This window comes from Schistocerca cancellata, chromosome 4, assembly GCF_023864275.1.
Source record: "Schistocerca cancellata isolate TAMUIC-IGC-003103 chromosome 4, iqSchCanc2.1, whole genome shotgun sequence".
NCBI lineage: Eukaryota > Metazoa > Arthropoda > Insecta > Orthoptera > Acrididae > Schistocerca > Schistocerca cancellata.
In genome coordinates this window covers 507,212,617-507,237,194 of record NC_064629.1, presented here as the reverse complement: position 1 = coordinate 507,237,194, position 24,578 = coordinate 507,212,617, and the positions used below count along the sequence as shown (strand labels likewise).

General features: G+C 39.9%; 1 protein-coding gene and 1 pseudogene across 1 annotated transcript in view; both read left to right on the top strand.

Moving 5' to 3' along the window:
* Positions 1-24,578, top strand: part of LOC126184293 (Down syndrome cell adhesion molecule-like protein Dscam2) — a 595,669-nt gene that overhangs the window by 194,496 nt on the left and 376,595 nt on the right. Inside the window, exon 5 of the mRNA XM_049926671.1 lies at positions 14,395-14,539. Coding sequence (XP_049782628.1) covers positions 14,395-14,539 — 145 coding nt within the window. The remainder of the gene's footprint in view (positions 1-14,394; positions 14,540-24,578) is intronic.
* LOC126185940 (5S ribosomal RNA) lies at positions 606-723 on the top strand (annotated as a pseudogene).

The window sequence follows — 24,578 nt, the reverse complement described above, 5'->3', positions numbered from 1 at the left end:
GGTCGTGCAACTGCGCAGTAGCCACTGGTCACAACAAAAGTTGCGCAGCAAGGCTGAATCTTTCAAATTATGGAGTAATTAGCCTGTATAATATTGTAAAATAGTTTTATGAGGTGATGAGTCTAGATAATGTGATACTCAAGGAGGCCTGTGTGGACCTGGCTAGAGCTGCGTTCTACCAAAACTACGGTGCAGTCGTTTAGGTACAATACGTAAATGACGTAGTAAATGAAAGTATTACCGGTAGTATTGGTAGCATTGTTAGGGAAAAAAACATAAATGAATGTGTGAGAGAGGAACGGGGAGCCGACGACGTTTGTTGGTTTTTTGTTTGTTTGGTTTGCAAATATTTAGAGCCACACATCGTTCAGTGTTAGTTCATTGTGTATTCTATATCCTTACAAAGTATAAATTGTATTTGATAAGTAATAAAAATCAGTTGATCGTGTAACTTCTTCGCTGTTATCTAACCAAAGCAATTACATTTGATGCAGGTACAGTTTATACGCACAAACATAAGAAATTCATGTTATTGTTGTTGTTTTTGTACTAATAGCACGTTCTTCATCATGATCACAGATAGGAGTTTCCTGTTATCATTTATAGCCAACAGCCTTGCCCCAGTGGTTACACCGGTTCCCGTCAGATCACCGAAGTTAAGCGCTGTCGGGCTGGGCTGGCACTTTGAGGGGTGACCATCCCGTCTGCCGAGTGCTGTTGGCAAGTGGGGTGCACTAAGCCCTCGTGAGGCAAACTGAGGAGCTACTTGATAGATAAGTAGCGGCTACGGTCTCGTAAACTGGCATACGGCTGGGAGAGCTGTGTGCTGACCACATGCCCTCCATATCCGCTTCCAGTGACGCCTGTGGACTGAGGATGACACGGCGGCCGGTCAGTTACGTTGGGTCTTCGGGGCCTTTCGGGCGGAGCTTAGTTTTTTGTTATTATTGATAAGTGCGAAAGTTTTTAAGTTGTAAAACAATGTTGCTTTTTACTCAAAAAATGGTTGAAATGGCACTAAGCACTATGGGACTTAACATCTGAGGTGATCAGTCCCCTAGACTTATAACTACCTAACCCTAACTTACCTAAGGACATCAGACACATCCATGCTCGGGGCAGGATTTGAACCTGCGACCGTAGCAGCAGCGCGGTTCTGGACTGAAGCGCCTAGAACCGCTCGGTCACAACGGCCGGCCATGAATAACAGAAACATGTTTTTTTATAAGTTTGACGAAGTACTGAAGCGATGCTTGACATGCTTTTGTTTTGCTTTTTTTTATTTCACATTTTTTGCAGGAAATTGCGTTTTCTAGCACTGTGTGATAAATCTGTAGTGTTTTTTCATTTATTTTCACTATAATATCTCTGTGTTTCAGTTTACAAATCAACTTTCGAATAAAACCTGAATTAAATACTGACAGTTTCAATACTACTATAGATACTGTTTATTTGTAACAGACAGGATGATAACAATGTAGAACAAAAATGTTCCGTAGATTACGTGACCCTTTATACATCCTCACTAAGTTTAGAGACGGTTCATGGAAATTGGAAAATTGTCGTAAGGCCTTATGGGTCCAAATTGGTCCCTAGACTTACACACTACTTAATATAACTTAAACTGACTTACGCTACGGACAACACACACACCTATGCCCGAGGGAGGACTCGAACCTCCGACGGGGGGAACCACATGGACCGTGACAAGGCGCCCTAGACCGCGCGGCTACCCCGCGCAGCGACGGTTCATGCTTCCGATTTCTAGGGTATCTAGTAAGACACTGATCACATACGCAAACAAAGCGATCGAAATGAGGCAACGAGCGATAAGTGGTATGCAACACATTTAACGCACAGGTAACGCGGTTGCGATTTTAACTGACCAAAGCTATTAGGAAGAAACCGTCGTCTAAGCTTTCTTACCATAGTCACCATAGCGTACGGTAATTGCTCGCAGATGCCCAGCTAACGGTACTTAAGTGAGTATATTGTACCAAGAGTGAAATTCTATGCAGGTAGCATGCATGGTCTGTGGCTGTTTGTCCTCATCTGCCCTCAGAGCATTAGTTTTGGTTGGTAGTATAAAAACACGTTAGACAATAGCAGTGTTTCCATGTTATTTTAACACTTTGGGATTTAACGCTGCGCACGCAGTCACAACCACCACAAACTTGCACAATGCTTTGTTGACCATGAAGACCCACGGTGTCATATGGTCCTCCCGGGATCTAAATTCGATCATTAGGTGGAAACAACAGATAATGCGCTTATTTTTCAGGTTTAGATGCAGAATTCTTCTACTCCCTTGTCCTTTGAAGAGGATGGATCTACTCGTTTAGCGTAATATGCAGCATGATAACTTGAAAGACTGGGAGGTGAGCCAGACACGAATCGAATCTGCGTGGCAGATAAACAACCGTCGGCTGGTACACTGGCCAGCCTGAGCGTAGTCTTTAGGAGGTTTTTCCACGCTCGTTTAGACAAATGCTAGACAGATCCCAACATTCTGCCTCAGAGAATGCAACATGCAAGGAGGTAAAATACAATAACGCACTAAACATAGTTTACACAACTCGCCAATACGTCTTCCCCCTTCCCCCTCCTCCTCCCCCTCATAAGTTACCGTGAAAACTGTGGCGTCGGGAAGTGCGCCCGGCCACATAGTTAAATAATAAATAGAAGGTGCCAAATCCTGGAAAAGTGGACCTCGTAATAGACGGGATAAACGCTAGGGCAAAGAGAGATATCCATTAAAGAGGATGAACATCTCCCTCTCCTTACAGGTACATGTCTAATATTTCCTGCAGTGAAGTCAGGTGTCATTTTAGTCAGTGCGGCTTATAAAGTGATTCGATCAATTCAGATTATTCGTTTCGGGTCGCGAATGCGGAACAGCTGTAGTCATGGTTACTGTGTACACGGAAAACTGGGAATCACTGAATTTTAAAAAACGGCGTTCCTACTTCATCTGCTACTTACACTTATTTTTGTCAAAAGTCAGCAAATTTAGATCTTTTTTGTTCTAAGCAACCTAATTAATTTTCAAATATTTTAAACAAAGACATTGGTAATTGTAAACATTGCAACATCCAAAACAAAAAATAACTAAACTGTATGGATCCAAACTAGTAGACTGCGTAGAAAAGTGCAGTACTGGTACTAATAAATGACACTCTCTCATAAAGTTGGACACGTAAGTCAATCAGCTCCCTCTCTTATGTGATCTACAAGTAGTGAAGAATCATCAGATTGGAAATATGGATGCAAGTGTCAGTAGAATCTACTGTCTTCGACGTCAAAAAGCGCACTATTAATATATGAGTGAATTCGAACATGGAAGAATGATCAGACGGTGGAAAGTGGATTTGTTAAGAAATTTCGGCTCGTAAACGGAATTGTGCTACAACAGTAAAATGTGTTTTTGGAATGTACGCAGCAACGAACAAATAATGAACCACGGAATGTGATCATAGCAAGGAATGATCGACATTGAACTACCATAACAAACCGTTCAATTCCTGCCGCAATGTAATTTCGACGTTGAGCACTTCCATGGAGATGGACCTGCCTGTGTTGTCATTTTGATACCGTCTGCTGAACTTCTGAAAATTGTACGTGTAAAATGTGATGTGCCCAATATTTATCCAAAAATGCGTCATCAGTGCTATTGTGTTCTCGGTACTCTGTCGCATGTCCTTGTACTTGTTCAAAGTGTCAAATCATGAAGGAAATGTTCCAAACATTCATTACTAGAGGGCACATGGTCTTTGTACCAAGCAGTGCTCCCCTCAGGAGTTCCAAATGCCAGCACAATTCATGCGCGTACGGTCTCCAAATGTGGTATCATCGAAGTGTCTCACACTCTTCCATCTCAAATAGCTGTTAAAAATTCTTACTCTGAAACAGAAGACTGGAAGAACCTCAGTGTATTGAAAATAGGAATGACCACGGCAGATTTAAGCCTTGCCGTACTTCATCTGAAAGACCAGCCATGTTTTTAAGTTGTAAAACAGAAGGACCTGTGGACAATGTTGCTTTTTATTCAAAAAATGGTTCAAATGGCTCTGAGCACTATGGGACTTAACATCTGAGGTCATCAGTCCCTTAAACTTAGAACTACTCGAACCTAACTAACCTAAGGACATCACACACATCCATGCCCGAGGTAGAATTAGAACCTGCGACCGTAGCAGCAGCGCGGTTCCGGACTGAAGCGCCTAGAACCGCTCGGCCACAGTGGCCAGCGCCTTTTATTCCTCCACAGCACAGGGAGTTGTACAGTAAATTTTGTAGCATCTGATCTCAAGAGTGGAGTTGTGTAAGAAACAGAAGTCAATATTGAGAGATTTTATCATGAATTTAATTTTGTTATTCCCTTCTAAAAACTGGACACGTGCGAGATGGACTCGCGCTCTCTGAGAGTTCCGTACAAACATAATTATGTATAGTCCTACAGGTAGTTCACCACATAAATAGATGTATCCTCTGATAGCACTGACTTAGAAGTTTAAATTTTGTACAACGCCAAGCTACCGTAGACCTTAGTATTTTACTTGAATTTCAGTTTAATACCTCCATCCGTTCCTGAGAAAAAGGAGTCTGAACTGACGGACAACAAAGCGATCGTATAAGGGTTTCGTTTTTATGTATTGAGGTGAGGAACCCTAAAAAATGTAAATAAAATGAGAAATTGTTTGTGTTGACTACAGTTCAGCTATAGTTAAAACATTTCTGCCGAATTTAGGTACTTTTTATTACTACAAATAAAACGTAGTGCCTCTGTATTAATAACACTTTGAACCTTTCTTATTGGCACTCAGAACCAGTCAGTTTTCTGAATGGCACTTACAACTTTCTTAATAAATAACCGAATTTATGTTCTAATTTGTCTCTATTTTTTGTAGTGATGAGATGGGCAGCATAATTCTGTGATATCAGAATATATACTCAGTGTTATTGATATAAATAAGTTATGTACAAAAATATACACTGTTTTTTATTTTCCTGAAAAATGTGAGATTTGACATGTAGAATGTTTTCCACTTCTGCCCTTCATATGACTTATCGTTGGCTTCCATTATCCAGAGAGCACGAAATTTTCTTACTGCCATGGTATATTAACAGCGTTGTTCATGCACTAATTGGCAAAATGTTATACTCCCTTTGTTAGAAAAGTTCCAGGACAGTATTAAAAAAAAATTAATAAAAAATTTCACCTACCAAGTCATGAGCCTATCGAAGTTGACCCCTTGCCTATCTATATACGGTTGCCAACGTTTCTGAAGGTCTTGGATGTAAGCAGGGAAATTTTCAGTTGCGATGCTTGTAAGCTCATTTGTCACGGCCCGTTGGATGTTTGTGATATCTTGATCAAGTTTTCTTTGAGTCGCATTTTCACTCGCGAAAAAAAAAAAAAAAAAGAAGAAGAAGGAAAGAAAAGAACGCAAGACGAGAGTTTGGGCGACTATGGCGGATGTGGGATGGCAATAATAGGATGTCTGGCCAGATAGTCGGAAACAGATACGGCAGTGTTGGGATTTGCATTGTCATGCAGTAAGAACCAGTCCTGAGAATACCACAAATCAGCTCGGTGACATCCAATTGCTTGTCGCAAACGTTTCAAGACCTTGATGTAAAGAGGTTCACTGTTTGACCTGGAGGAACATACTCACGGTGAACTATTCCTTTACTCTCAAAGACTGCAATCTACATTGTCATTCCCAGTTATAACCTTCGACAGGAATGTGGGCTAACGTATGGTTCTATCCAGGTGGGGCCAAATTCGAATCATCAGTTGACATTTGAATGCGTGCAAGGTGTATATTGCACGCTAAATGCCATGGCCGCTAGATGAGCAGTCGGCTGGGGAAGCATGGGGAGGCATGGGGAGCGCAGCAGTGGCGGGGACTCGCTTAGAGCGATATAGGGGAAATCCCGAGCGCTGGATTGAAAGTGCGACTCTAAACTGAAGCGTACACTCACATTTTTGGTAGATATTAAGCGGCGCCCCTCCATGCCCACACTTGCGTGGTGGCCATTCAAAAAGATCTGTCACCTCTTCTTTGGTTGGTATCTAAAAATAATTCCGCTGAAAATACAGCGATTTATCTTCGTCTGGTTTGTTAACCATTTGTAGCTTTCAGAGAGAAGTCATAGGTGGAGAATTTTGAGTAAACCCTACACATTTTTCTTCTTGCCATGTTAAAATTTGCTCACTAACACGTTGTGCAGACGCAAATGCGAGAGAATTCTGAAATAGTGGTTTAGTAAGTGGGGAACTGAGGAAAAGCACATCCTCAGTACAAAATAAACGTGTAATGACTCCACTTACGTTGTTCCAAAACCCATAGCATTTCTCATTTCACCAGCTATCAATGTCCCTTAAAAATTACATTCTTTCAGCTATAAAACCTGTAGTTATTGCCATACGGCAAAGTACTCCGCTGTTTATGTGCTACCATTTCCCACAATCTCATTTCGATACCTCAAACTGTTTATGAAATATGGGGAATGTTGTGGATATTTCACTCTGGCTTTATTGCTGGACCGGTGCGATCGCAAATAAGTAAGGTATGTCAGATCAATTCTCTTGAGATTGATGTCAGATAGAGACTTCCAACCAAGTATAAAGAAAAAGTCAATATGTTTGCTAAATTTCATACGCAGCAACATATTTGTAATATGCACCAGACACACCATCCTAGCGACCCTATTTTTCATTGCAAACTTTCTCGAATTTCACGCAAGGTCTTACTTCCACGTAAATATCCCAATAACTATGACCTCTAATGAAATGATTGTCACATCATAATGAACCTGACATATAAAGCAACAAGTAAAGCAAAAACGAAATTTTTTACCTAATAGTTTCTATAAAATCGTTTGAGAAAGATTGCAGGGCATGCGTGTCAATTCTGTCATTGCCAACAGGCCAAAAGATGGCAAACACTTGTCGGCCTCCCCTTCTGACCTCGCCCAGCTCATTGGACGAAAACTGGTCACTGCAAAAAGAAAGAAAAAAAAAAACTTTCTCGCAGACAAAAGGGGACATGGCTATACGAGCTGACCCGAATAAACCCGAACGGGTGAATGCCAATCGCTGTTTGTTTCTGTAGTTGATTTGGTGTGAGAATGATAAGCGTTGTTATAATTATTAGCGACATCCATAGATTCAGACTACCATAGTGGAAATAAACTATTATCAGGAATAACAGGTAAGAAAGATTACGTATTATCTTCTCGGTGTATCCAAGAAAATAAAATTTTGCCAGATCACTAAACTACCAAGGGCCAGTTAAGCTTAATCGGGGAATAAACGCTGGATAACTGAACCGGTGATTCTGGCACGTTTAGTGAAGTTAATGGAGAATAAGTTTTGACAATGACAGGAGTAGTTACGGAATTAGTGATGACAATATTGTTTGTGAGAATGAGGAAGGAGAAGAAACAAGGACATCACACAAATTATATGGAAGCATATGACAGTTCCAAATTATATAATAATTTCGTACTACTACTTTTCGATCTCACGTTTGAGAAACAGGAGCATATGACTGAGATGTGAAACTATTTCCTAACATAAAACTTTTTGCATGTAGTAGGCCTAACAGGCGTTTGATATTGGTACTTCGTGAATTGTATTTTGTCGTGTTATTTATGTAAATAAGGTGGATAAAAATGACCATATGTGCAAAAACAGCCTCCCTTATTTGGCGTGTGTTACAACTGCTGCAACGTTAGAAAGACCCATTCCGTCTTATCTGGCAGACCATGACGAAATAGACGTAATCAAATGGTGAAACCACAACAGTCTTGGTTACTATTTGTATTAACGGCTTTTTCGGTATTAGACAACGACATTTTTACGTTTGACGAACTTTGATGAGGTAATAGATTATTTCGCAGAAAGGAAAGCACGCCATGTACAGCTGTTGCAAGATTACAGAGAAAAACATGGACGACTTGAAGAAATGTGTGCTGTCTTGCTTGTCTCTTGTCTTTACTGGTTTTATGTTTCCTATATTTAATTTTTGATTACACAAAAGAGAAAGTTATTAGCTAATAGGCAATAAGGAATGCAAATTTTCTGAAGAGTTCTTATTCGCGGATATTGAAGTTTTTATGTATGTGTGCTACAGATAGGGCAACCTGACTATCATATGGACAAGGGAGAAAAGTACGTTTTAGTAGACCTAATATAGGAATTTCACACCCATCCATTTCGTAAACAGTTTGATTTACAAGCCAGATACACCCGACAGCTGCCGCTGGGGCGCGTTGAGATCGCATATTACACATTGGGGCCCACTTACCGAATGCACAAGTCGCATCGTTTCTGAGTATTCAGCAGCACATTGAACTCGGGACGCTCAACGTTAACGTTCGACGGCACGGTCCGTCTGCCGGCAGCCTTACACGCTCCACGTTTGCATCAGTATGTGCTGTAGGCGGGCGTTCAGCTCTGAGATCGTCTTGCTCTGAATCTGTACCTTTACGAAACCTTTTGTGCCACCCGAAAACACGATTTCTTGAAAGTGCCTCACCTACGTATGTTTCCTCATAGTTATCCTAGATTCACAAGGATTTTTCCGAGCTTAAAGCAGAACTTAATATTCACTCTTTGCTCACAATCAGCACCTACTGAGTCACCACAACTAATTCGCCAAGAACCCAAACAGTGTGTTGCTAAGCAGAGACATGCCACCTAGTGAGTTGGTGCAGAAACATGGTTTAGGTCATTTCAAGCACGTACACATACTAGGTAACAGTAAAAACATTTGTTCGTGTTTAGATATTGCGAACTCAGAAATAAAAAAGTCCTGTCCTGGAACTTTTCATTCAAAGGAAGTATATTTGGAGTCCTACTGTGATGGGATGGCTGGCTATATGTTTGATGCTGCTGTGGTGACCGCAAACTGGCAGCCTTCAGTGTTGGGAGGCATAGAGGACAAACACCAAATGTGATGTATCTAAGGCTCACTGATACACTATTCGAGCTTTGATTATTATACATACTTTCATAATTTGCCTGGCAGCAACTCAACATGGCATGGATTCAACAAGTCGTTGGAAGTCCTCTGCAGAAATATTGAGCCATGCTGCCTTTATAGCTGTCCATAACTGTGAGTGTTGTGCCAGTGCTGGATTTTGTGCATGAACTGGCCTCTCGATTATGTCACATAAATGTTAAAATAAATGTCGTGTGACTAAGGCCTCCCATAGGGTAGACCATTCGCCAGGTGCAAGTCTTTCGATCTGACGCCTCTTTGGCGACTTGCGCGTCAATGGGGATGAAATGATGATGATTAGGACAACACAACACCCAGTCCCTGAGCGGAGAAAATCTCCGACCCAGCTCGTAATCGAACCCGGGCCCTGAGGAATGGCACTCTGTCGTGCTGACCACTCAGCTACTGGCGGCGGACACAAATTTTAGACTGGATTCATGTTGGATGATCTGGATGGCCAAATGATTCGCTTTAACTGTCCAGAAAGTTCTTCAAACCAATTACGGACAATTTTGACCTGGTGCATTGTCAACCATAGAAATTCCAGTGGTGTATGGGAACATGACGTCCATGAGTGGCTGCAAATCATCTCCCATCACCATTTACATTCAATGATCAGTTCAGCTAGATCAGAGGATCCAGTCTATCCCGTGTAACCACAGCCCACACCATTGTGGGGGACCACCAGCTTGCACACTGTCTTGTTGACAGCTGGTGTCCATGTCTTTGTGGGGTCTGCACCATACTCGTACTTTACCATCAGCTCTTGGCAACTGAAATTGGGACTTATCTGATGAGGTCACAGTTTTCCAGCCATTTAGAGTCATTGTCTTAATGGATATGTTTGTCATACATCCCACATTATCTCATGCTTGCTTGTCAGTTAGCACTGACGACTGTGCACAAATGCCGCTGCTCTTAGTCATTAAGTGACGGTGATCAACCTCTGTGTTGTCTGCAGTGAGAGACAATGCTGAAGTTTGGTATTCTTGGTACACCCCATCGTGTTGCCATAAGCACGTGAATCATAAGCTGTCCCATGACTTTTGTCAGCTTAGTATATAATGAGGAAAGGGTGAGTAGTAGCTGGTACATGAGAGAGGTTTTGGTGTCTAAAGTACTGCCCTTCCTTTAGGGAACTCCACAACCCTATATTTCAGTGGGATAAGGCCCAGCCCATGTAAATAGGGTTGTGGAAGTCTTTTTCGAAGAAAAGGTTTCATGCTGTTCGTGTGAACCATAGACCATTGAACATCCAAACTGTCTGGCTGCAGGGTGGGATGGGGGGGGGGGGGGGAAGGAGGTTCTCCAGAAATACACACAGGTCCTCTTTGAACTCAGGCCACTACTACTGAATCTTGAAGTCTGAGATCAACCTACGATTTTGTAATGCTAATGACTGTTTTCACTGAACTGGTACGTATGAGGCCATTTCAGTCACAAGTCTCATTCCTGGTGTTGCAGTTTTCATGTATGTTAGTGAAACTTCAGCTGGTCTGCACATTTGAAAACCATTTATCAATGTCTCTACAGTCTATATCTGAGGTCTAACAACAAACTTCCAGAGGCTGTTCAGGGAAGTCTCTTGAGTGGTTTCCCATGATTTCCCTAAATCATTTAAGACAAATGCTGGGATAGTTCCTTTGAAAGGGCACATCTGCTTTCCTTCTCCATCTTTCCTTATTCCAAGTTTGTGTTCTGTATCTAATGACCTTGTTGTCGATAGGATATTAAACACTATTCTCCTCTTGCTCCTGACTGTTTTCGTATCTTAGACCCATGGTGTCCTCTGGTTTTTTTACATAGTAATTTTCTGTTGACCTTTTATATGTACAATGTCTCTGGGATTATCCAAGGTGAACTTCTGTTTAAAAGGAAATAAGTTAATTGTTTATGTTATTCTTATGTCCATCATATCATATATAAAGGAGCGAACAACCAAAACTCGAAAAATAAAAATCATAAGTAAAGTGATAACCATCAGACAAAACACTTGCATTTTTATTGTTGTACTGTTCAATGTCTTTTCTAATTGTCAGCAGAACTGTTTCCTTAAAGCAGCTGTTCTGTATTACAACCAGTATGATCACAGTAGACTACACTATCTGTCACATTATTAACAGTTGCAAACACTTTAGCATCACCATGATAGGATACAATGCCAGTGATTTCAGTTATTCTGAAAACCAAGTCTATGATAGTGTCAACTACAAAGTAATCTAGATATTTGACAAAAAATTCTAAGTGAAATGGGTGGACATTCATTTGGACCACTGTTCAACATCAAAAGAGTAACACTGGACAGAGCTTTGAGAGTGGAAAATATTGTGTAAACACTAAACACAAATGTCTGCAAGAAATTGTATTTTTCGCAAATTTGTTGATACAAACTCGAAAAACCCAACTCAGCTCTAGAACTTCTGCACAACATGTGATGCATGTTCTGTTTGGTGTAGGTTGCACCATAGAGAACAAGTAGACACTGCCTGAAATGAAATGTGTGAAATGTTTGCTGATTAAGACCAACTCACTGTGATAAAGAATATATTCTCTCAGATATTGCATCCTCAGGTATCAGTTGAGATCAGTAGGCAGAGAGAGCTGAGCAATGTCTGATGCTCTGCCAATATGTGATCCATATCATCTCAGAGATGTAGACCAGGCACTCCCAACTCATACATCAGAAAGACGCACTAGGACATGAAGCAGCATGGACAATATCGAAATCCCTAAATACTTGTACATTGAGATTTGGACTTGAAACGTCCAAGGCACACCTCAAGACATGTTTTCCATGTAAGACAACTCTTAGTGATTGTGGAGAGTAACATTAAAAGTGTTCACCTATGAAAAAGTGCACCTCATACCTTGTAAAGTCCACCATGGAGAATCAAGTTACTGCAGTATCAAGGGGTTGTGACATTACTAAGTACTGGCTTGATGTGATTTAGGAAAAGTCTTCCTTCTTGCAGCTGCGAATTCAGTATTCAAAGAAGCTGTTAATATTATGTATGTTTCTAGACACTTCATCTATGTGTAATGTGCAATGTATGGTATACAGTAATAACTGTTCATGTACAACCTTCATTGTTCCTGGAATGAACAGAATAAATATGAGTCCAAAGGAAGTAAGATGTAAGTATCATACCTGTTGAAAGAGCTGGTCATGGAACAGAACCACTGCAACTAATTCATCATTGTGTTAACCGCATCTGAAAGTGGTCCTTAATGTCACTTATATTGACGCTTTGTCATGTTAAAATGGCGTAAAGATATGAATTATCAATGTCACGTCATTTACAAAGTCCCTTTACAAAGGAGATGTCCAAGGTATGTTTCTTAGTCCTCTTCAGTCAGTAAGAACAATAATCTTTTCTTGGCAGCAAACTGCTGAAGTTCATGCTTATTTCAAGCCACTCAGCAAAAAAAATCCTGAATAACCTTTGAAAGATTGTTGGTTAGCAACATATCCATCCTATTATTATTGGTACTGTCTCACAGTGAATGTTCAGTGTGTTTTGTCCAGTCAGCATCCATGCATGCAAGCCATATCCTGAACAGACTGACTTTTTGAAGATTACTCAATATAATGCACTTACCGTATTTACTCGAATCTAAGCCGCACTTTTTTTCCGGTTTTTGTAATCCAAAAAACCGCCTGCGGCTTAGAATCGAGTGCAAAGCAAGCGGAAGTTCTGAAAAATGTTGATAGGTGCCGCCACAACTAACTTCTGCCGTCGAATATATGTAGCGCTACACAGGCATCCTTTGTACGCACAAAGATAAATACTGGCGCCAAACCTCTGCGTCAGTAAATAAAATTTTAAAAAAAATTGGAAGACGAGTTTTTTTTCTCCGCCCGAGTTTCGACCACTGCTTTTTGATACATTATCCAACGAAGTAAATACAAATTCCGTATTGTTCATCTTCGAATTTCAATGTACTACGAAAATCCGACTGGTAATACTGGGATTTTTGTCAATATGGCCAACTCTACGTTCTGAATTTTTTCCTACCTGTGAGAAGAGATGGTTGCTAATAGGAACCTGATGAAATGTGAATCACATGCAGTATTCTCTTCACCATAAGAATAATACGAATATAAACATTTTGCCATGTATTCTTTCGTGTTTGCTTCTATCTCATTTAAATCCTGTCTGACAAATAAACTACGAAACTAGAGTGAGACAACAGCAAACGCGGAAGAATATACGTATCGTGTCATGTTTATATTCGTATTACTCTTATGCCTAATAGTGATACAGTCAGAAATGAAGCACGGCAACTGACTAGATTTTTAAATCTAAGATGACTAATTTCTGTGCAGAATTTGATGTACTAAAGAAGCGGCCGCAAAGAGTTTCAAACGGAGAAAAATTTTCGCCAAACTCTCGTTCAGAAGATGTTCTATCATACGCAGTCTATTATTTGGTTCTTGTTGATCATTATCAAAGAAAGCAGCAGTGTAAGTAACAACAAATAGCAGTCTCTTGCCATTGTTTCGCTAATGAGACGATTCCTCTCTTTTTTTAATTGTAGGCGGCGGTAGCGCGCACAAAAGCAAGCCATGCCGCGAGCAGCGACAGGCTGTAAACATGCACTATCGAATGCGTCAAACAATGCATGACACAGTATAGTAATGCATTTTCAGCTTAGAGTGACTGACGTAAACACCTATAACATAGAAAACGGCACTTATCAGATCAAAGCAAAATAAGCAATCAATTCAAACCAGACGAAGCACGTGAAAAAGGAAGGGTATCCGTATAAATACGGACGGAGCGCCTGACGCATAGCAATGGCTACCTGGTAAAGCTTAACTGCTAAGCTTTCGACTCGAACCAATCTACTGTAGCTGTATCGTCATTCATTCGACCTAAATTGTGTCTCATATTACAATGGACCAACTTTGTTTCGATTTGGAGGTGCGGCCTAAAACTTTACTCTCCCCTTGAATTTCGAGTCTCAAATTTCAGGTGCGGCTTAGATTTGAGATTTTTTTTTTTCCCCTTTATTTCGAGTCTCATTTTTCAGGTGCGGCTTAGATTCGGGTAAATACGGTAATCTATCAAATTATTTTATTATCATGTCAAATTATAAGCATATCAGCATTATTAGCATATCAAATTAATTTGTTAGCGTATTTATGATTTCTGATGCATGTCTTAAACTTTTAAAATTCCAAAATTGTTGATAAGCTGCTATGAATCACTGCCGTAAGTTGAAATGATTTGGTTTGTCATTCCATAACAAAAAATTCTTTGTTAAATACAACTAACTTTTATAACTGATATCATTTACTGAAACTGAAAATTTATGTATTACTCATTCAATGGTTATCTACATTTTAAAAATTGTCATTTTTTTTTTTTTTTAATTTCAGACACTCCACCACAATTTGTTTATCGCTTCATCAGACAGACAATTCAACCAGGTCAACCAATTTCACTGAAATGTGTTGCTTCTGGAAACCCCACTCCCAACATAAAGTGGGCACTTGATGGATTTCCATTACCACATAATGAAAGGTAAACTGACAGAAGTTTGAAAAGAAACAGACTCAAAATTTTAAATAGTCTTCAAAATGGTGTCAGCTGTAATCAGTTTGAATCTATCCAGTAGCTTCAACAAAGGCTTATTCAGCTTCTTTGTTTACTTGTGTTTTGTTTTTGCAAACTCTAAAAGTAGTGTTGTGGATAAGTATGATATTGATTAAATTACCCAGTAATTCAGTTTCTGTAAATGGTAAACAACTCATAAAAAACACAAATACATGTGTTACACCATATTTCAGATAACTCAATCCTGTTACTGTTAGTGTCTTGTATAGACCAATAGAATGAAGAACTGTTAAGTTTGTAAAAATTTTCAGCTCCTCATTCCCTAGTCACTCATACTTTCACATTCATTTAATTAAGATGTAACACTATATACTGATGGTACAAGTAGTGCATGTACTTTCATTAGCTTAGGGAAAAGACACTAAACTATTGAGCAGCTGTATACATTAAACATTTAATAAACTTAAGATAAAGCATGATGCTGTGAATAAGGAGCATGATTTTGTCCAGAACATTCAGAGAGTAGTTACGTTTTTTTATGCATCCTGCTATGTTGAATGTGCTGTGAAAGAGATTCAAAACTATTATAATTACATGTGCAGTCTTCTTGGAATGAAGCATTTACTCAGACCTTTGAGAAGCTTACTGCTAACCTTACATCCCGGAAGGTTTACCAGAAGTTACTGCTAACTGTTCCAGCAGTGAACTGTCCAGGTCATTTTCTTGCAGTGATATGTAGAATAATGTAACATCACCATTCAAATTTGATTTCTACAACAATCTCAATCTTCATGCCTCTCAGATATGACATCATTGCAGAAATTTCTAGAAAAAGCAGCACTCTGTACAGGGTGTCTGAGAAGTCCTAGTACCTATTTTGACTTTGTACAATTGGGGAAATAAATAGTTGTTTTATTATTGATATATCACATTTGAGGTGGACAAAACATTGTTACCAATATCAGTGTTGTATTAGTCTGTTTCAATATTTTATTTTTCCTGTTGTAGCCTCACATTATCAGCGGGGGGTTTGTAGGACTCCTCTGATAGGTCAGGGGTGCACTACACAAAGGAAGCAGCTACTCAGGTAACAGAGTATTTGTGGAGTGCACATGAGGGTTTTTTAGGCTAGCTGGTAGTTTGAGGTACTCTGATGAACACTTGCCAGTCAAAACACAGCAAGGAGAGTCAGATCACATTCAGAGCAGATACACTTCAACTGTCAAAATTTTATCAGAAAATTGTCAAAGTATTCATAACAATGTTCCCAAATTTACTGCCCTCCAGGAAAGTTCTTGCTCTGAAATTGTTCTCGGGACCAAGAGCTGGCTGAAACCCAAAGCGGAATGCTCTGAGATATTTAGCAAATTATGCAACATATACTGTAAAGGCAGATTAGGGGCCATAGGACAGGGAGTGTTCATTGCAGCTGACAAAAATATTGTCACTACTGAGGTCGAACTTGAGTTTACCGGTCACCCGATTCTGCTGTGGCGGTTCTAGAGTAATTTAAAGGAAGTCTGTTGTCAGTAACATGGAAATACCCAGTCATGCAATATTAGTTGAAGGTGACTTTAACCTACCGAGTATAAAGTGGGCTCTCTATGGATTCACTGCAGGAAGTACAGCTAGACAGTCATGCAAAGTACTTTTGAACACTTTTTCTGCAAACTGTCTTGAGCAGTTAGTTCAGCAGCCCAGGCATAAGGGAAATATTTTAGACATTGTAGCTACATATAGGCTGGAACTTATTGACATCAGTGTAGAAACAGGGATTAGCAATCATGATGTCATTTTAGCAGCTATGGTTATAAAAATTAATAAATCAGTTAAGAAGGTTAGAAAAGTTTTCTGCTAGAAAAAATCAGATAAGCAGTTGTTAGCATCTCACTTAGACAGTGAACTGATATCACTTAGCTCCAGTAAGAGGGGCATAGGGGAACTTTGGGCAAAGTTAAAGCAGATTGTAAATCGTGGTCTGGAGAACTAAGTGCCTAGTAAGTGGATCAGGAATGCAAAAGACACTCCATGGTTTAATAACAAGGTTTGGAAAACGCTGAGTAAGCAGAGGCTTTTGTACTATCATTTCAAAAGAAAATGTGCAAATGACAGCAAGCAGAGGTTAGTAGAGATTCATGCGTCTGTGAGAAGATCATTGCGCAAAGCATACAAAAATTATCATCACCATATGTTAGCAAAAGATCTGGCAGAGAACCAAAGAAAATTCTAGTCCTATGTCAAACTGCTAAGTGGCTGTAAGATTCCATCCAGTTACTTGTTGACCAGTCTGGTGTGGCAGTTGAAGATAGCAAAATGAAAGCCAAAGTTTTAAATTTCATGTTCAAGACATTGTTCATGGAGGAAAATCATACAAACATATCGGTGTTTCGACAGTGAAATTTTCAGTCTGCAGCAAAATGTGTGGTGTTATGAAACTTCTTGGCAGATTAAAACTGTTAGCCAGACAGAGACTTGAACTCAGGACCTTTGCTTTAGGGGAAAGTGCTGTACCAACTGAGCTACCTGAGCATGAGTCGTGACCCGTCCTCATAATTTTACTTCTGCAAGTGCCTCATCCCCTACAGTCCACACTTCACAGAAGTTCTCCTGCAAAACATATTGGACTAGCACTACTGAAAGCAAGCATATTGTGAAGACGTGGCTTAGCCACAGCCTGGGGTATGTTTTGAGAATGAAATTTTCTCTATGCAGCAGAATGTGCGTTGAAGGTAGGAGATGTGGTACTGGCAGAAGTAATATTGTCAGGATGGGTCATGAGTCATGCTTGGGTACCTCAGCTGGTAGAGCACTTGCCAGCAAAAGGTATAGGTCCTGAGATTGAGTCTTGGTCCAGCACACAGTTTTAAACTGACAGGAAGTTTCGCACCATTGTTTGACCATTGAACAGACTCCTGTATGGACAACATAGTAATAAGCATCCTTGGCATAGAGAACCAACTGAAAGAGCTGAAAACAAATAAATCACCAGGTTCAGATGGAATCCCAGTCTCGTTTTTCAAGAAGTACTCTACAGCAATGGTCCTTTAACTAGCTTGCATTTATTGAAAATCTATCTCCCAGCACGAAGTACCAAGCAACTGGAAGAAAGTGCAGGTGACTCCTGTGTATAAGAAGGGCAAAAGAACAGACACACAAAATTACAGACCAATATCCCTAACATCAGTTTGCTGCAGAATCCTTGAACACATTCTCATTTCGAATATAATAAATTTTCTTGAGACCAGTAAAGGTTTTAGAACACATCGCTTTTGCAAAAAGATTGCCCTTTTCTCACATGATATACTCTGAACTATGGATGAAGGGCAACAGGCAGATCCCTCATTTCCTGAAAGCATGTGACATGGTGTCTCACAGCAGGCTGTTAAAGAAGATGCAATAGGTTCACAGATATGTGAGTGGTTCAAACACTTCTTTAGTTATGGAACCCAGTATGTTGTCCTCAACAGTGAGTGTTCATCAGAGACATGGGTATCATCAGGAGTGCCCCAGGTAAATGTGATAGGACTACTATTATTCTATACATACATAAATGTTTTGGCAGGCAGGGTGGGCAGTAATCTGCTGTTCTTTGCTGATGATGCTGTGGTGTATGGTAAGATGCTGAAGTTGAATGACTGGAGGGGGATACAAGATGACTTAGACAAAATTTCTTGTCAGTGTGATGAATGGCTCCTAGGCCTAAGTGCAGAGAAATGTAAGTTAATGTGGATGAGTAGAAAAAAACAAATCAATAATGTTCAGATACAGCATTAATAGTTTCCTGCTGGCACAGTAACATCATTTAAACATCTGGGCATAACATTGCAAAGCAATATGAAATGGAATGACTATGTGAGGATTGTGATATGGAAGGTGAATAGTTGACTTCAGTTTATTTGGAGAATCCTAGGAAAATGTGGTTCACCTGTAAGGCAGGCCGCATATAGGACGCTAGTGCAACCTATTCTTGAGTACTGTTTGAGTGTTTGGGATTTGTATCAGATCAGATGAAGGGAAGACATTGAAGCAGTTCAGAGGTTGGCTGCTAGATTTGTTACTGGTAGGTTCAAACAACATGCAAGTGTTACGAACATGCTTCAGGACCTCAAATGGTCCCTGGACGGAATTCGTTATTCTTTGCAAGGAACACTGTTGAGAAGATTTAGAGAACCAGTGTTTGAAGATGACTGCATAATGATTCTACTGCCTCCAATGTACATTTTGCATACGGGCCGTGAAGATATGCTATGAGAAATTAGGGCTTGTATGGTGGCATATATACAATTGTTTTCCCCTCACTCTATTTGCAATGGAACATAGATGTAGATGTAGATGAGAGGACACATCAGTGACTAGTCACATGTATGTTCACAAATGTAATGAAAAATGGAAAACAATGATATAGATAATGAGTGTCTTTAGATTACTTAAACAAAGCTCCACCTCTTAAATCAACCCTGCTTTTATTTCAGGGAGTGTTAAGAACAGGTTGAGTAGTAGAAATAAGAAAATGTGAGAGGAAATGTGTGCCACCATCATTCAAGTTATTGAGGAGTTTCCAGTGAAATGTCTTCACAAAAGAGCAACTGAACTTCAAGTAATGCAGTCAACAGTATATTACCGTAATAAAAAGATATTCAGTAATGAAAGTATTTAGACCAATGTCTGTGCATAAATTATATAACAATAACATGGAGCAGTAAGTTGCAGCCTGCTGTACTTTGCTGTCACATTGTCCAAATGCTGTCTGTCACTCTTGAGAGTAATATTTTGTGATGAATGTGTGATACATTTTTGTTTTCAAGGGTTTAATATGGTTTTCTGATTTAAGGAATATGTGAAGAAGTTGGAAAGGAATGCACATCATGATATGCACCAAGATGTCATCATAATACTTAAAAAAAGACAAAGAGCTCAAGCATCATGGGTTTACAAGAGGATGGAGATCAGCACACTTTGCTAATCGGGTTCATGAGTTCCTTGTTGAACGATTTTGAGGCCACTAGATTGAGCAATGGTTCAGCAAATTCTCCAGTGCCATTTGCATTGAAATGGCCACCATGAAGTCTGGACAGTACCACACCAGACAACTCGGCCCCCATGTAGCTCAGTATTGGTACAATACTAATGAGGAATTGTTCAAAAGTGTTGAGAAATCTTTCAACGCATAACTCCTGAGATGCTGTGCAAGATATTGAGGAGGTCATCACAACATATAGATCTCTGTGTAATGCACTGTGGTGTACAACCAGATCTGCTGGATACATTGTTTTTATACATACGTACTTTAAGATGCAACATACAATACACTGTTTTAGCGTACATGTACAAGGACTTCTCAGACACACTACAGAGTAACTTAACATTAGTCAGCACTGGTGCTTACATTTGATCCTTGCAACAGTGTTGCCCTTCAAATGGCTTTGCTAAGAAATAATGAACTATATGTTTTTTGAAAGAGCCACGGTCATTTATGGTGTAGAAAGCAAATTGAAAGTAACTAGAAACCAAATTAAAACGTTATACTGATGTTAAAACTGGAAATGAATATATCTCTTTTTATCAAAGTTCAACAAGTACTATCAGAATAGTAAGACAATAAATTAAACCAGTGAGAGAAACACTGGCACATATTTGCAGTTGCCAAGTTAATCACTATGTCACTAGCCAATGTAAATAATACTCGGTAACTCTGTAGCATTTGATGTAACTATAATATATGTTTTGCTCCACTTTAACAATACTATAACCACAGTTTTAAACTTAAGTTCTTTAATATGCTAAAAATGTTCACCAAGGACTGTGGACAAATGTACTGACTTAAAACATAGTTAATATATTGAAGATGTAGCAATGTATTTATTTTTAAATAAATAACTGTATTATTAGTGGTTAACAGATGACAACATCCACATTGCAAACAATTAATGGCATCATTATTAACAGTAAGCCAAACATAATTGAGAGAGAGGGATTTCATCAGTTGGAAATGCCACTGTCAGATATAAATGAAATCAACTGAATTATTATACTCGTTGCATCATTTGTAAACTCTGTATGTTAAAAAGACGTGGCAGATGTGGCAGTTCATTGATGAATTTAGTTGTTACTATTGGAAATTTATTCATTTCATTAGTTCTATTTCCACTTGTCTGTCCTGCTCTGTGGCTGTGAGATCACCGATTCTGGATGATTTTTGCATAGACTTCTTTGTGCTTTGTGGTACTTCTGAGTACTTTATTTTTTTAGAATGATTGGTTGGCACCCACTCAGTATCTTGAGAACATCTGAGAAGCCAATATAAAGATAACATGTGGCCTCTATTTTATAAGCTAAGGTTAACAATGGCTGAGAAATATTTGTGCTGCACAAATGTCATTGTAATGTCATTTAAACCAGGAAGTGAAGAATATATGGGTTGACATGTGATGGATCTAAAACACCTGTATGAGTAACCAGGCAATTTGTTACAGTTGCAGTTTCCTTTCCAAACTGTAACCCTATTTCTGTAAGTTTCCCAGTGTCTTCCAGCAATACACTTATTCTTCAATATGTTACTTACTTTAATCATTTGGCAAATGCTGCCATATGAATGCTTAATTACCTTAAGTGTTCCTGTAAAGTTGTGCTTGAACAGGTACTTATATTCTTTCCTTTCTTGGTCTTCATAGTCAGAGCCATTGGTCAGTGCAGATGAGATTTTCACTGTATCTTTTGTTTTTCCCTTATTAGCTCCTCTCTTCATCCATTTTCTTCATGTGATCAGTAATCAGCATGTTTTGTTTTTAGTATCCCTTCTGATGCCATTGGTTCCTCAGTTCCTTGAAGTGAAACAGCAGTACATCTGAATCTGTCTTCAAATAACAAGTGAGCTGTTACAGTTATTGAGGCTTTCCCTCATGTTTGTAAACAGCAGAGTTCAAGTCCCCATCTGCACTTTCTGATTCAAGTTGTCTGTGATTTTCCTTCAACAGTGATAAGGTTGCTGTTCTTTCCTATTCTTGACCATCTTAGTTACCACTCTGTGTGTCCTTTCTTCAGACAATACATACCACAGTTCAACATAAAATCTAATGTTAGTTCCTCATTTAAACAGTATTCTCATTTATGTTGCCAGCCAGAATATTACAACTACATAACTTTCTTGCAAGTCAGTAATATCTTTCATTACAGCTAGTGGAACATTTCAGAGCTGTAGGGCTATGTCAGAGGAATGAAGGATCTTGCAATGATAAACCTTCACTTCGAGTTACCTGCACCTTCCGACATAAAATTTTATCGCTATACATTGTTGTTGGAGACTGAATAGTAAATGTTGTAGAAAATTTCCAGTGGAATGTGAATACCTCTGAAATGAAGGAGACTACACACTGAAAAGCAAAAGTGCTGAGTTGTTGACAGGCACACACAAAAAGAAAGAAATCTTGCTATCTTCTGGAATAATACTTTCGCTACCTCGAATAAAATACATACAGAAACACACACACACACACACACACACACACACACACACACACACACACACACACACACACACACACACACACAAGCCTTTGCCCCTATATAGTGCCGGCTGGTATCTGTTGTTGGCTGGGTTAACAGTGCCAGTGCTGCATTTCGGCAAGACTGGTTGTGGTGTGGCTAATGTTGGGTGGGGTGGGTAGAGGGAGAGGTAGGCAGGAGGCAGGCAGAGGGATTGTGGATGGGTGGTGAGCAGCTTGGATGGAGGCAGCCTGTTTGTCAGCTTGGAATGGGGGAATGAGGGCTGCCGGTGTATGGGCTATGTGGTGTGATGCATGATTGCAGGAACCAGTGGTGAGTGGTGCACTCTGAAGGTGAGATGGGAACATGAATTAGAAGGAGGTTACAGGACAGAGGAAGGAGAAACTGTTGGGTGGAGGGTGTGGGTACTGTGGGTCACCTGAGATTGAGGCCAGGATGATTACGAGAGCAGAGAAAGTGTTGTAAGGTTAACTTCCATCTACATAGTTCAGAGGAGCTGGTGGTGAGAGGAAGGATCCAGATGGCCCAGGTTGTGTAGCAGCCATTGAAATAGAGCATGTTGTGCTCAGCTGCATGTTGTGCCAACAATTGGTCAACTTCGTTTCTGTGAAAAGATTGTCAGTGGACATTCATCCTGGTGGACAGCTGGTTGGTAGTCATACCAACATAAAAAGCTTTCCAGTGTTTGCAGCAGAGTTTGAATATGACTTGGTTGCATTCTTGGGTGGCCCAGCCTCTGATAGTGTGGGATAAGCATGTGACAGGACTGGCTGGGTTACTAGATTGGACAGGTGTTGCACTTTGGTCTGCCACAGGGATATAATCCATACATCATGCGTTCAGGAGTGAGAGTGGCATAGAGATGGATTACGATGTTGTGTAGGTTGGGTGGGCGATGGTACCCCACTTTAGGAGAGGTGTAAAGAGACTTGTCAAGGATGCCCCTCATTTCAGGGCATGGTGAGAGATAATAAACCTGGTAAAAGCTATGGTTCAGTTTTTCCAGTCGTAATCTCCCCCTCCCTCAACAATTTGTTGTTGTCACTCCTATTTTTGATGGTAAAGTATCTTTTCCAAAAATACGAGAGGAGTAAGATTTTCAATAAACTTTTTACTTATCTTCTTTTCTTGCAGCTGGCTCCCAGTTCTTCATATCTAGGGGCTGATTCTTGAAGCTGAAATTTTCATATTGTAGGATCTCATGGTTCCATCTGACATAATTAACTCTGAAGAATACATGCACTGTATTTTTTGTTTTCATGAATATTTTATTCTCTCACATTTTTCTATATCAGACTGTCTTTTGAATTTTCACATTAACAAAGACAAAATTACATTGTTCTTCCCAAATATAAAAACTTGGCTTGTCACGTCAGAGGTATGCCCACTACTATTACACTCTGCAGTAATAACAATATTCCAAAGGGCTTACAAATTTTCTTGACGAATGAATTTCGATTATTATTTCAATTATTATTTATGAATGAATCCAGAAATAAACATAATAAATAGTATCAGATTGCATAATTTGTAACAGAAATTTTAAGTGTGCCAAATATTTCTTAATTTCAAATGTTTCTAAATTAAAATAATTTCAACTGTACAAGGTGCATTCAAGTTCTAAGGCCTCCGATTGAAACTGGCGTTACTTCTCGACGTTATCGCCCTGCAGACATACACATTTTTCACAACGCTGACGCCATGATTCCATGGCAGCGACGAAGGCTTCTTTAGGAGTCTGTTTTGACCACTGGAAAATCGCTGAGGCAATAGCAGCACGGCTGGTGAATGTGCGGCCACGGAGAGTGTCTTTCATTGTTGGAAAAAGCCAAAAGTCACTAGGAGCCAGGTCAGGTGAGTAGGGAGCATGAGGAATCACTTCAAAGTTGTTATCACGAAGAAACTGTTGCGTAACGTTAGCTCGATTTGCGGGTGCGTTGTCTTGGTGAAACAGCACATGCGCATCCCTTCCTGGATGTTTTTGTTGCAGTGCAGGAAGGAATTTGTTCTTCAAAACATTTTTGTAGGATGCACCTGTTACCGTAGTGCCCTTTGGAATGCAATGGGTAAGGATTACGGCCTCGCTGTCCCAGAACGTGGACACCATCATGTTTTCAGCACTGGCGGTTACCCGAAATTTTTTTGGTGGCAGTGAAACTGTGTGCTTCCATTGAGCTGACTGGCGCTTTGTTTCTGAATTGAAAAATGGCATCCACGTCTCATCCCTTGTCACAACCGACGAAAAGAAAGTCCCATTCATGCTGTCGTTGCGCGTCAACATTGCTTGGCAACATGCCACATGGGCAGCCATGTGGTCGTCCGTCAGCATTCGTGGCACCCACCTGGATGACACTTTTTGCATTTTCAGGTCGTCATGCAGGATTGTGTGCACAGAACCCACAGGAATGCCAACTCTGGAGGCGATCTGTTCAACAGTCATTCGGTGATCCCCCAAAACAATTCTCTCCACTTTCTCGATCATGTCGTCAGACCGGCTTGTGCG